The 13,294-nt window shown below is 47.8% G+C and overlaps 1 protein-coding gene across 1 annotated transcript in view; it reads left to right on the forward strand.

Annotated features, from left to right (window-relative positions):
- Nucleotides 1-348: 348 nt before the first annotated feature.
- LOC142761634 (insulin-like) overlaps nt 349-13,294 on the forward strand; it is a 60,541-nt gene continuing 47,595 nt past the window's right edge. Inside the window, exons 1-2 of the mRNA XM_075882476.1 lie at nt 349-391; nt 12,765-12,986. Coding sequence (XP_075738591.1) covers nt 12,767-12,986 — 220 coding nt within the window. The 5' untranslated portion in view covers nt 349-391; nt 12,765-12,766. The remainder of the gene's footprint in view (nt 392-12,764; nt 12,987-13,294) is intronic.

Consider the following 13,294-nt stretch of genomic DNA (forward strand, 5'->3'; position numbering starts at 1 on the left):
TTCAGTTGATTGAACTCTAATGTCACCTTGAATTTATTAGCTATTATTTTTGTAAATAAACAGTGGAGAAAGGACAGTAAACTGATCTACCTGTAATTTTGAAGTTCAACATATTTCCTTTCTTATGGATTGAAATGTTTGGGGTGTTCTTAGTAAAGAAATCGCAGTAAAAAATACAATAACAGCAGGTAGAGTGACGTTTAGAGCAACAGCCTTTCGTTGCACCATTGAATAGACTAGCCTTCGAAAACACATCGTTATGATGACCCGCCCTATTGGAGAAGACATTGTTTATTGTTAATATCTGTCACGCATAGATGACGTAGTCCTCATTGGGGTGAAGTCCGTTTCACAAGGCAAGGGCGGCTCCGCTTACTACGAGGAACAAGAGGTATACGCAGCATGTTTTTGTGCATTCATAATCACATTTCGCTTTTGCTTACCTTACTGAGTGAACAATTTCTTGCTGTTGATGCTTGTGACCGATTGCATATAGTAATCATTTTTATGTTAAGCTATGAATGTCAAGCAGCCCTGACGCAGTTATAGTTTCTAGACAGCAATTTTACTTTACTGCACGCATCAAAGGATACTTGCGGTACGCATTATGTAATTTTTTGTAAGCAATTTTACCCGTTTGCAGCACAATTTTGCACGCGTTCTTTTGCAGGCAGACTTTCTCGCACTTATGGTGGACATTACATTTGCACTGCGACTTTTGATTGCACTGAATTACTCCAATTGGAGAAGAATTAGCGTGCAATTCACCAGGGCAAGATAATCATTGTTGAGAAATGTTCAGCTTGTCTCAATTGAAAATGCACCTGGGACTATATTATACCTAATCACATTGAAATAGCTTGCTCACTGCGTATATGCGCTAGAAAACCTAAATACGATTCCAGTTTTGTTTTTTATTGATTCCATCGCTCTGCTCCCTGAAACTATATCGTTGTGGCAAGTTGTCTTGCGTTGTTTGCAAGCGTATAGCCATTTTTCTTTTAGGTCAACAAATACAGAACAACACAAAATATTTCACCACGCAGCATAGATGTGCACTGTAGACACATCTAACACTTACGTGCATTCATGTTTGCAGCACTTATGCCGGTGCGTACAGGAGCAGCCTCGTACCACACAAAATCTCGAGTCATCGGTTCACTAGTGACGAAGGAATGATCTTCGATCTTGTTCAGAGCATAGTGCACTGTAATAAATTCCTCAGAACCCGTGAACCCCGACGAAAACTGCCAGCGCATGCAACATGAGTTTGCTTACGCTGTGTACAATCTACGCCTGTCGGTTATCAGTTTCGGGCATTCTCATGCGAGTCACTTACGTTTCACAGCTAGCATCAACTCCTTCGCGTTAATTCAGGTGTGTAGTATAGAATTACAACGCAGCAGTAAGTATCAGCCTTTCGTAGTTACGCAACAGAAAGGCGAGACGTTTCGCACGCGGAGTAAGAATAAAATACTGGGTAATCGCGACGTTACTATCACCTGAAGGGAAGCAGAGGAAATTCCCACCCATGAATCTTTCCGCCAGGAGACAATCAAGCGTTAGTTTTTAAGGCAGAACATTACTAGCCGACATGCATCGTCGCTAAATTTCCCGTTGCTCGCACTGCTCGAACAATCCGAAGCCACCCCCTCGAAATACGCTGTCTACACGTAATGCTTGGCACGTCTTGTTCTGTGTCAATCAGCACCTTAATAATAATCAATTGCTATGCCTAAACGCCTTAGGGTAACGCCTGATCGAAATTCCTCAAAAGGCGATGCTGTCCTCAGTACACACTCGAATATTGGTGAAAAAGCTACCGCAATTGAAGAAACGGCTCCCAGGTTTAGGTCTGCGTTGCCTGAATACGACTCATGTGCTGAAATGACTCCTGAAAACCGATCTGAGCATGATGCATGCACAGAAACGGTGATTTCTGACAACGAGCTTCATCTTTGTGTGCTTAACGGACAAGGACGCGTTATGCGAGCGAGACTTTTCGGTCAATTGAAAAAAAAAATAATCATTAATATATCGCTACGTCGTGTGTCTGTTTGCTGCGTGAAACATTGCTTGCACAGATTTCATTTCATTTCTTGTAAAATTATAATGTTACTACGTGTATGGTTCTTAATTATAAATGATAACATATTCATCCGTGTTTCTTTATTCTATGCACTCCTTGTTGTGCGTTATATCAATATGAAGGGACAAACAGATTGAGCGGAATAAGTATATATATTTTTCTTTGTCGGATATTTTATCGCCTTTATGTTACACTACAGCTTTGCTACAGCTGCCCACACAGCCTTTCTCATTACGCTTCATTCGTTCTATGACTAGCATAGTTTATATATGACCTTCAGTTACAAGACGTGCATTTTTTGTAGGTATTTCTAAGGTCATGCTTGGACTGCACTTTTGCTTGTGATGCACCTTCGCCACTATACAACACTTCGGAATACCTTTAGCGGTCAGGTCATAGTAAGGATACGTATCAATACGTATCAATACATTGTACACTCGCATACAAGAGAGGTTCTGCGGATGAGCCAATTACTCTGTCGTGTGCGGGAGCATTTGTTTCTTTGTTCGTGCGTGCGTGCGTGAGTGTGCATGAGCGCGCGCGTGTGTGTGTGTGTGTGTGTGTGTTTAGCTGGTATCACAATAGCAGAACGTGCGACGTATCAATGAAAATATCAGTCTTTCGCTTGGGTATGCCTTACCATTGTAGGCCACTGAAAACCTCCAGTAAGCACGCGGTAAAGGGAATATGGGAGATTGTATCCCCCTGCCGTACATTTTTCTTTATTGGTATTCTGCTGCTTTCTTCATGAAGCACTAAGGTAGCAGTAGATCCCGTTTAGATTTCTTCAATGATGTTTACATATACTTCGTCAACGCCCTGATTCCACAGTGTCTGCACGACTGCTGATATTTCTACTGAATCAAACGCTTTTTCATAATCCCTGAAGGCTAAGTATAGCTTTTGGCTGTATTCTGAGTATGAATGTGGTCGATTGTTGAGTAGCCCGTTCGAAAACCTGCTTGTTCCTTCGGTTGATTGAATTCTCATGTTGCCTTATTTCTGTAGCATTGCCTTTCTAAATAGCTTGTATACGACGGAGAGCGAGCTGATCGGCCTCTAATTTTTCAAGTCTTCGTCATTTCCTTTCTTATGTATCAAGATGATGTTAGCATTTTTTAAAGATTCTGGTACTCTTCCCGCCCGGAGACACCTCGTAAACAGGGTGGCTAGTTTTTTACCACAATATGTCCTCCAACTCTCAGCAGATCTGATGTTACCTGATTCTCACCAGCAGCTTTGCCTATATACCTGCTTTCCGAGGCTTTTCTGCTTCTATCAGTACTGGTGGGGAGCAATGTGGGTTACTGCTAGTTCGTATAGTAAGGTCGCCGTCATCCCGGCTACTATACAAATATTTACAAACTCCACCGCTATTTTAACCATCCTATTTATATTTTTAGTTATTTTGCCTTCCTTGTACTTTAGTGCATACATCTGAATTTCGCCTATCCCCAGTTTCCTCCTGACTGCTTTGGTGCTTCCTCCGTTCTTCAGAGCGTGCTAAATTGTCTCCATGTTATACCTTCCTACATCGAATGCCTTACCCTAAATCAACTTCGAAAGCTCTGCCAATTCAATTCTGTCTTTTTCACTTGAGGCTTCCATGCTTTGACGTTTCTTAATGGGGTTTTTCGTTTCCTGGAACAGATTGCCAGTGTCCTGTTTTACTACCATACCTCCAACTTCCACTGCACACTCCGTAATGCTACTCGTCAGATTATCATTCAATGCGCGAATGCTAAGCTTGCTTTCCTCGATAAGAGCCGAGCACTTGTCCTGAAGTGAGACTCTGAATTCCTATACTTTCTTTCTCACTGCTAGCTCAATAATTGGCTTTTTGCCTATTAGTTTCTGTCGTTCCTCGTCAATTCTAGGCGAATTCCAGATCGTACCATTCTATGGTCACTGCATCGTACCTTCACAAGCACTGCCACATCCTGCACGATGCCTGGGTTTGCACTTAGTAGAAAGTCTATTTCATTCTTACTCTCGCCATTAGAGCTCCTCCTTGTCCACTTACGGTTCCCTCGTTTTCGGAAGAAGGTATTCAAGATCCGTAAATCATTGCGTTTCGGAAATTCTACTTATAGCTCCCCTCTGGCATTTCTAGTGCCGATGCCGTAATCTCCTACTGTCTGGTCTCCAGCCTGCTTCTTCCATACCTTGGCATTGAAGTTTCCCATGAGTATAGTATACTGTGTTTTTACCTCACTCATTGCCGATTCCACGTCTTCATAAAAGATTTGAATTTACGCGTCATCATGGCTGGATGTAGGCGTGTAAGCCTGTACCACCTTCATCTTGTATTTATTATTGAGTTTAATTATGATACCTAGCGACCCTTCATTATTACCATAGTATTTATATATGTTTACAGCTCTTGTTTCTTTGTATAAGGAATCCCACTCCCAGTTCTTTTCTGTCAACCACGTCACGATAGCCCAGGGCGTGCCCATTCTATTGAACAGTGTAGGCCTCACTTGTCCTATTAACCTCACTGAGCCCTATTACATGTCATTTAACAGCCCCTACCTCCTCGAATAGTACTGCCAGATTTGTCTCAATAATAAAGGTTCTAGCGTTGAAAGTCGCCAAGTTTAGGTTTCAATAGTGACCTCTCCGGACCCAGAGATTCTTCGAGCCCTCTTCTGCGTTGCATATCTGACCGCCGCCGTGATCTAGCTTTGCAGCCACTGGGGACTTAGGGCTGTGAGTTAATGGACGGTTTTCAGATGCCTAGAATGCGAAGAGTTAGGAGTAAAAGTAACTGAAGAGTACCTTAGTAGCCTGCGCTTCGTCGATGACATTACGTTGCTGAGTAACTCAAGGGACGAATCGCAACGCATGATTATGAGGTTAGACAAGGAGAGCAGAAAAGTAGGCCTTAAAGTTATTATTCAGATAACGAAAGTAATGTACAACGACCTCGGAAGAGAACAGCGCTTCGAGATAGTTAATAGTGCACTTGAAGTTATAAAACAATGTGTCTACTAAGGACAGTTAATAATCTCGGAGAAAAACCACGAGATTGAAATATCTAAAAAAACAAGAATCGGGTGGAGCCCAATCCGCAAGCACTCTCAATACATGACACGTAGATTGCCACTATTGCTCAGGAGGAAGGTATATAACAGCTGCATCTTGCCGGTATTCAGCTACGGAGCAGAGACTTGGAGATTCACAAAGAAGGTTATGCTGAAATTGAGAATGACGCAGCGAGCAACGAAAAGTAAAATGGTAGGTGTAACATGAAGAGAAAAGAAAAGAGCAGAGTGGATCAGAGAACGAACCAGGGTTAAAGATGTCTTAGCTGAAATCAAAAAGAGGAAATGTACGTGAGTCGGGCAAGTAGCACGTACACATGATAACCGTTGGTCATCAAAAGTAACTAACTGAATTCTCAGAGAAGAGAAGCGGGTTAGGGGGAACCAGAAAGTCAGGAGGGCAGATGAGATTGAAAAGTTTGCGGGTAATAAATGGCAGCGGCAAGCACAAGACCGAGTTGGCTGGCGGAACATGAAAGAGGCTTTTGTCCTGCTGTAGATGTAGTCAGGCTGATGATGATGTAGGTGATAAGTTTGTCTTAGCACACGTAAGAAAGTTTACACTGTAAAAAACTTGAACCTGGGCAATCAGATATTGAAACTATGTCTGGCTTTTACCATCAATATGAACTTCTAACTAGTGAAAATTTTCGTACTGGTAGACTTCGGTGAGATCTGCTTCGGTGGGTACACGTGTGATCACCGCTGCAGCAGTAATCCCATCGCCGAGCTAACTTACAAGGCTTGCGGGAGAGATTCCTACCCAAGTTTCAGAGCGTGAAAGCCGTAAGAAACACCGCGACGCGCTTAACCGTGTGCAGATATTATTCAGTGTAAAATTGCCCAGGAATGATATTCTGATACTAGCACCGCTTAGTTTCTAAATCATATCAGCGCGAAGTGACAAAAAATTTGGTTAAGTGGTGTGAAGAGAGGTCGCGCGAAAAATTTCAGGAGTGCTTTGAACCCTCCCAACCATCCTCCTCCACTTGGCTATGCCACTGGCCCCTTCAAAGCAAGACCGAGGATTGGATGCCCAAAGACTGCGCTGTTGCGAGGCGAAATGCAGAGGAGCTGAATTTTGCGTCGCGTCCAGTGCGCAGTACCGGTCTCGTTGTAATGCTATAGACATTTCTAAGAGATGGAAAGACGAACTGGGTAATTACGGGCAAAATTACCTGTGTGGCGAAGACGAAAGAATTGTTGTGGTGCAGCCATCGAGTTCACCCAGATAAGTGGACGGCGGTTATCATAAGTTCCATTCCAATTCCCACGTAGCCGGCAAATTCGACAGCTTCAAAAGACAGCATCGTAGACAGATACGGTGGAGGCTACATTGCTGTTCAAACAAGATGGCGGCTCAGTAGAATTGTTCGGTAAGGTGGGATTTCACCGGAATAATCGTGTGCACATAAACAGACGCTTCTTCAGACGCTCCACGTGAGCAACGTTCACTTTTTTCCAGATCTGAACACGAAGTGAGCTAAAAAATGAAACCACGTTTTCTCTTCTCTTTCTCTTCTTTCTTTCTCTTCTCAATACGAAGTGGCGTATATTCGCGTAAAAGCTGTCCAGGTGTGTCTCTTATCTCGGACAACATAGGCTTGGTGTTGTCTTCTAAGATCTCTGTGTAGACTGTCTACGATGATGTGCAGTATCGAAACACAGACACACTTGTGAAACGTTCTTGCCCTACTGTGCCAATTTTGGTCAACACCATAACAAAGAGGCCAGCACGAAAGCACGCAACGTGGGTGGCTGGCCTAGAATTCAATAGAAAAAATAGAGTAAACTGATATATATATATATATATATATATATATATATATATATATATATATATATGTATATATATATATTGTGATGAGCGAAACAGAGAACAAGAGACAACACCCGATCCAGGGCCAGCTGTTTTTATTCTGACTTCGTTCTTCTCTTTTCCCTTGCTACCCGCGCGCCGAAGCGCCAGCGTCTTTCTTGGTCATGACACTCGGCCATGACTGCGCGCGCGCGCGGAGCTGGTGGCAAATTTTCTGGTGGGCGGGCTTGGCTGCATCGTGGTGGTCAGCCCGGACCACAATGCAACATGGAGCGACGGTCTGGGGTAAGCGTCTCTGGGGGATGGCACTGGCTGCCTCGAGCTGGTCGCTGTTTTGCACGCCACGATCTCCCTTGAAAAAGTGCTGTGGACTCAGGCGGCCGGCACTGGCTGCCCCGTTTTGGCCGACGCTCTCGGCCGCGATTTGGTCCCGGTATCTGCCAAAGGTGGATCTGGTGGTAGATATAGTGGCTGAATCTCGGAGGCCGGCCTTGGCCACGCTGAAACTGGGTGCCAGAGTCTTCCACAAGTCTATCGGGAGGTCGAGACTGGCTGCATCGTTGTGGTCTGTCTCGACGATGGAGAGACTCTCTGTGGGAAGCAGCTAAACATGCACCTGACAGCGCGCTTCGGACGGGCTGCTAAATCAGCAGCAGACGTTGAACTCTAGACGAGGGTAGCCGAAAGAGTTTCCCAAAAGACGCGCTGGGTACCTTGGGATCTACCGGCGCCATAACCGTAGGCGGTTCAAGCATAGGCGATGCTGGTGTCTCCACTTGCCTCAGTAAAGGTGATATTGGGGCTGGCTTCTCTAACTGAGCTGTATGAGGACTGGTATCAGCCGCTTCCATTGACATGTTGGCATCGCGTACCGGCGCGGGTATTGTGAGCAGTAGTGGCGTGTCTCACATGCGTCTGACGTCATTCGTAGTACAGGCGGAGAAGCATACTGCCGCGCGGCTGGAGGGCTTCGAGGAACCTTCGAGGTGTTGCTTCACTTCAGCTCAGTGCGCGAATGGGGTTGCGTCAGTGAAGGGCAATGCAGCACAGTCGAGATGAATCTCTGCGGCTCTTTCGTTGGAGCAACGCCCTTCAAGAGGTCCGACTTCGCTAGCGGCCTCTGGCCGCAGTGAACTTCCTTCTGGTATTGACAAAGTGTCTAACTTCTCGTGGGGTAAGCTGCAGCGCACAGCTGCAGCCTTGAGGTGGAAAGCCTCTTGACCTTGCTCCTCAATACCGGCCAGGTTGGACGGGGTGGTGGTGGAGAGGTGGTAAGGATTGCGACCAAAAGCAGCTATGAGCTTGCAGCTCTACTCTGCCAATGACTGCTGCTTCCAGCCTTCATACCGGTGTCACGCCGCTGCACCTTCCCGAAGACGGTCTATGGTCCTATACCATTTCTGATCCTCTGTCGAGGCCGCGCGCATTGCTAGCGCGTTGACGGTTTCCACCCAGCTGTCCGCGTCGTTCCAGACCTCGTGGAATTCCGGTAGTTCGCAGACGGCTGGTGATTGTGGGGTAGCAGGTGGCAATGCAGAGATCACCGACGCAGAGAATTAGAGCTGGTGTGAGAGATCGAGGAGAGAAGACCGAAGCTCCCTGCGTTGCTCCGGTGTGCTTGCCTCAAGGTCGTAAGAGGCAGCTACATTCAACACTGCGTTAATGTCATACAATGCTGGCAACATTGTAGGAGCTCGCTCGGCGATCAACGCTGTCAGTTCGTTAGTCTCGGTGCGGAGCAGTGCAATGGTACGCCGCACCTCCACGGCACTGTCGCACGAGGCTTCTGAACCACTTTGGTTCGTGTCCGTGAGGTCCGTGGTTCTAGTAGTACTCAAGGTGGTGACACGCACGTCCAAGGAAGCATAAACAGCGTTTCTTGGCGGCTTATGTGTTGGAAGAGTACCGGACAGGGAATGCAGGCCGTGGGAAGCTTGATCAGCATTCCCAAGAGACAGGAGCCCGTGCGCATTACGGCTGCGAAGTGGTAGCATATTGTCCATTGGGGGATGCCCTGGTGCCATAGAGGAGACATGGACACCGTCCACCGATGGTCCGATGGGCAGCTGAAGCGGAGGCCGGGTTGTTGATTCCATCGCCAAAGAAGCGTGAACGGCGTTCCTGGATGGAGAAGCCCGCACTGCCGACAAACCACGAAGACACATACGGGTGGCTTCCCGCAGAGGCTTCACTTGTCGGCTTGTGCTGACGGCAGAATCCATAGCCAAGGACGCGTGGACGGCGTCTCTTGTGAAATGGCACCGTTAACGTGTACTGCAGCCACCGAGGAGGTCACGACGCCGTCCCCGAACGGTGGTGGCAGTAGCGGCAGGTGAACAGCTGACGAAGAGGCCTTGACGCCGTCCTCAAGCGGCGCTTATCTCGGTAGTCCTGTATGACGAAGCCGGAACGTAAGACTTCCTCTTCGTCGACTGCGCCATTGTGATGAGCGAGACAGAGAACAAGAAAACACCCGTTCCAGGGCCAGCTGTTCTTTTTCTGACTTCGTCCTTCTTTTCTCTTTTCTCTAGCTACCCGCGCGCCGAAGCGCCAGCGTCTTTTTTGGTCATGACACTCGGCCATGACTGCGCGCGCGCGGAGCTGGCAGCAAAATTTCTGGTAGGCGGGCTTGGCTGCATTTGTGATGAGCGAGACAGAGAACAAGACACAACACCCGATCCTGGGCCAGCTGTTTTTATTCTGTCTTCTTCTTCCTCTTCCTTGCTCTAGCTATCCGCGCGCCGGAGCCCCAGTGTCTTTCTTGGTCATGACACTCGATCATAGCTGCGCGCGAGCGGAGCTGGCGGCAAAGTTTCTGGTGGGCAGGCTTGGCTGCATCGTGGTGGTCAGGCCGGACCACAATGCAAGATAGAGCGATGGTCTGGGGAAAGCGTCTCTGGTGGACGGCACTGGCAGCCCCGTTGCGGCCGACGCTCTCGGCCATGCTGTGATTTGGTCCGGGTATCTGCCAGAAGTAGATCTGGTGGTCGATACTGGCTGAATCTCGGAGGTCGGCCTTGATCACGCTGGAACTCGGTGCCATAGTCTGCCACAAGTCTATCGGGAGGTCGAGACTGGCTGCATCGTTGTGGTTGGTCTCGGCTATGCAGAGACTTTCTGTGGGAAGCAGCTAAAGATTCATCTGACAGCGCACTTCGGACGGGCCGCAAAATCAGGGGCTGACGTAAAACGCCGGACGAGGGTTGCCGAAAGCATATCCCAATTGACGCGCTAGGTGCCTTGGCTGGTGTCGAGAGTGGGTACGCAACTCCTGTGATGTGTGGCAGAAAACATAATTCACGGCCAGTCTTGGCATCTGCGGCAGGACATTCTGTGAAGCTGTCATAGTATTGGCTGCATCTGTGGGGTCCCTCTCGTGTACGCGATGACTCGCCTTGCGGGGCTGTCGAACACTCTGGTCGGTGACCATGGCTATCTCGTAGCGGTCGCAGCACGCTTAGCAGGCGATTACGTTGGTACAGTTTGGGGCACTGGTCTTCATGGCTGTCGGCGTTCTGGACAGGCTGCGATGCCAATTTCTGAGGCTCGAGGGTGGTCTTGTTGCCTGTTGTCAGACTGGAGGACTGCGGTGAGACATCGAGCTGCCGCACCACTTGAGCTCGATATATGGTAGTGGGCGCGTTGACGAAGGGTCCAGCTACCCTGTGCACCTCTGTATCTTTCCCCACGAAAGAGGATGGGGTGGCCGATGGCTGACACGAATTTGGGTCCGGTACCAGCGACGAGTCTGGAAGCTCATGTGGAGAACTGGAGTGCTCAGCTGGAGCATCGAGATGGAACCCTTCTTGAACTCTATCCTCGGTACCGGTCAGGTTCGACTGGGTGGTGGAAGGGAGATCGGAGAGTGTCCGACCGAAGGCAGCTATGAGCTTGGAGCTGCACTCCACTCAAGACTGCTGCTTGAAACCTTCATACCGGTGCCACGCCGCTGCACCTTCCTGAAGACGGTCTACAGCCACGGTCCATTTCTGATTTTCTGTCTAGGTCGCGCGCATTGCTAGCGCGTTGACGGTTGTCACCCAGCTGTCGGCGTCGTTCCGGACCCCGTGGAATTTCGGTAGTTCGCAGACGGCTGGTGATTGTGAGGTGGCAGGTGGCAACGCAGAGATCACCAACGCGAAGCAGTCGAGCTGGTGTTAGAGCTCGATAAAAGAAGACCGTAGCTCCCTGCGTTGCTCCGGTGTGCTTGCCTCAAGGTCGTATGAGGCAGCTACATCCAACACTGCGTTAATGTCACACAATGCTGGCAACATTGTAGGAGCTCGCTCGGCGATCAACGCTGTCAGTTTGTTAGTCTCGGCGCGGAGCAGTGTGATGATACGCCGCAGCTCCACGGCACTGTCGCACGAGGCTTCTTAACCGCTTTGGTTCGCGTCCGTGAAGTACGTGGTTCTAGTTGTATTCACGGCGGTGACACGCACGTCCAAGGAAGCATGAATAGCGTTTCTTGGCCGCTCGTATGTTGGAGGAGTTCCGGAGAGGGAATGCAGGCCGTGGGAAGCTTGAACAGCATTCCCAAGGAACAGGAGCCCGCGCGTATTACGGCCGCGAAGTGGTAGCATAGTGTCCATTGGGTGGTGCCCTGGTACCACAGAGGAGGCATTGACACCGTCCACTGATGGTCCGATGGGCAGCTGAAGCGACGGCCGGGTTGTTGACTCCATCGCCAAAGAAGCGTAAACGGCGTTCCTGGATGAAGAAGCCCGCACTGCCGACGAACCACGAAGACACGTACCGGTGACTTCCTGAAGAGGGTTCACTTCTCGGACTGCGCCATTGTTATGAGCAAGACAGAGAACAAGAGACAACACCCGATCCTGGGCCAGCTGTTCTTATTCTGACTTCGTTCTTCTCTTTTCTCTAGCTAATTGTGTGCCGAAGCGCCAGCGTCTTTCTTGGTCATGACAATATATACATATATATATATATATATATATCAGATAGATAGATAGATAGATAGATAAATAGATAGAAACGCTTAAAGCGCCCTTGATTTTTCAAAAATCTGCATTTAGGAAGCGAAATGATCCTTCTCTCTTACGATTTACTATGCCTTAATGTTTTCAAGTCAGTGCCAATTATTCGAGAAGTATTGGAAACATGTCCCATAATTCAAATATGCGCCTTTGGATTCGCGTACGGAATCGCTTGCAACACTTTTACATTAGATCCTCTCTAATTTTTTAACACTTGCCTGCCCGTTATACTCGAGTGTATGGGCCATGTTCAGTAGACACGTCGGGGTTAGCTGAACGAAAAAAAGCTTTTAGGTAAGGAACCATGCTCGCTCAAAGCAATCCAGAGGTTAGAACAAGTAGAGTACTGCTTGTCTGCGTGGATAGTCACTACTTGTGTCTTTCTTGCCTCGAGACAATTCAATCGGGTTTACTTGTAAGAATTTACAGAATATGCCCCTCGGTTAGCATTGAAATTACACATACTAGCGGACAAGTAAATAAGTATCAGAGAAGCTCCTCTCCGTAAATGTAGCGCTTGTTCTTCCCAGGTACAACCATGCCTCTTTTTTTTAACTCTCACGTCTATTGTTGCACATTTCGGACTATATAAACGCTAGCAAGCTTTCATACTTCATTTTGAGCATGCTAATCATTTATGCTAACACTTGGAAATTCGAAGGACCATACATTCATGTTAAAAACTTGTCCAAGCCTTCCGAGTGTTAACGTATTCAGGGAAAGTGACAGATTGGGGTGCTGTCGCAAGTTTTTCGTGGGTGCCTGTTACAAGAGAGATAGGGAGAAAGCAATGGAAGGTGATTTGCATGCAGCCATGGCTTCGGCGTCCCCGTCAACAGCCAGTGTGGCAGGATGCAGCCTGCTGCTGCTGCTACTGTTTGCGCTGACGGCCTCATCGCTGATTGAGAAGCGCACACGGTTTTGTGGGCCCTTCCTGGTGGAGACCCTGAACGCCCTGTGCAGGGGTGAGATCTTCGACCCCGCCCAACAAAAGAGGCACATCGATCGCCAGCAGATGGCGCTTCAGCCCTTACGTAAGTAATGAATACAACAGGCTTTCCGACCTAGTGTTATGAAGTAGGGTCATACATGCCGATTTCACCTGCCAAGCTTATCCAGTAACAAGTCGATATTTAGGATTTCATGACACTAGATAAATATATCAGATTATCCCAATGCGGAATCATAGAAATACCAGTCAAGACACAAAGAAGCTCGTTACATCAATATACATTTGTTTTCGTGGTGAATACGTAAATGCTACGCTTTTTTTTGCAAAAGAGCAGCGCAAAAGCCAAAAAGCCATTTGTCGTTGTGTGGCTAGTCATGCAATTTAAACACT

This window comes from Rhipicephalus microplus, unplaced genomic scaffold, assembly GCF_043290135.1.
Source record: "Rhipicephalus microplus isolate Deutch F79 unplaced genomic scaffold, USDA_Rmic scaffold_12, whole genome shotgun sequence".
Lineage (NCBI taxonomy): Eukaryota > Metazoa > Arthropoda > Arachnida > Ixodida > Ixodidae > Rhipicephalus > Rhipicephalus microplus.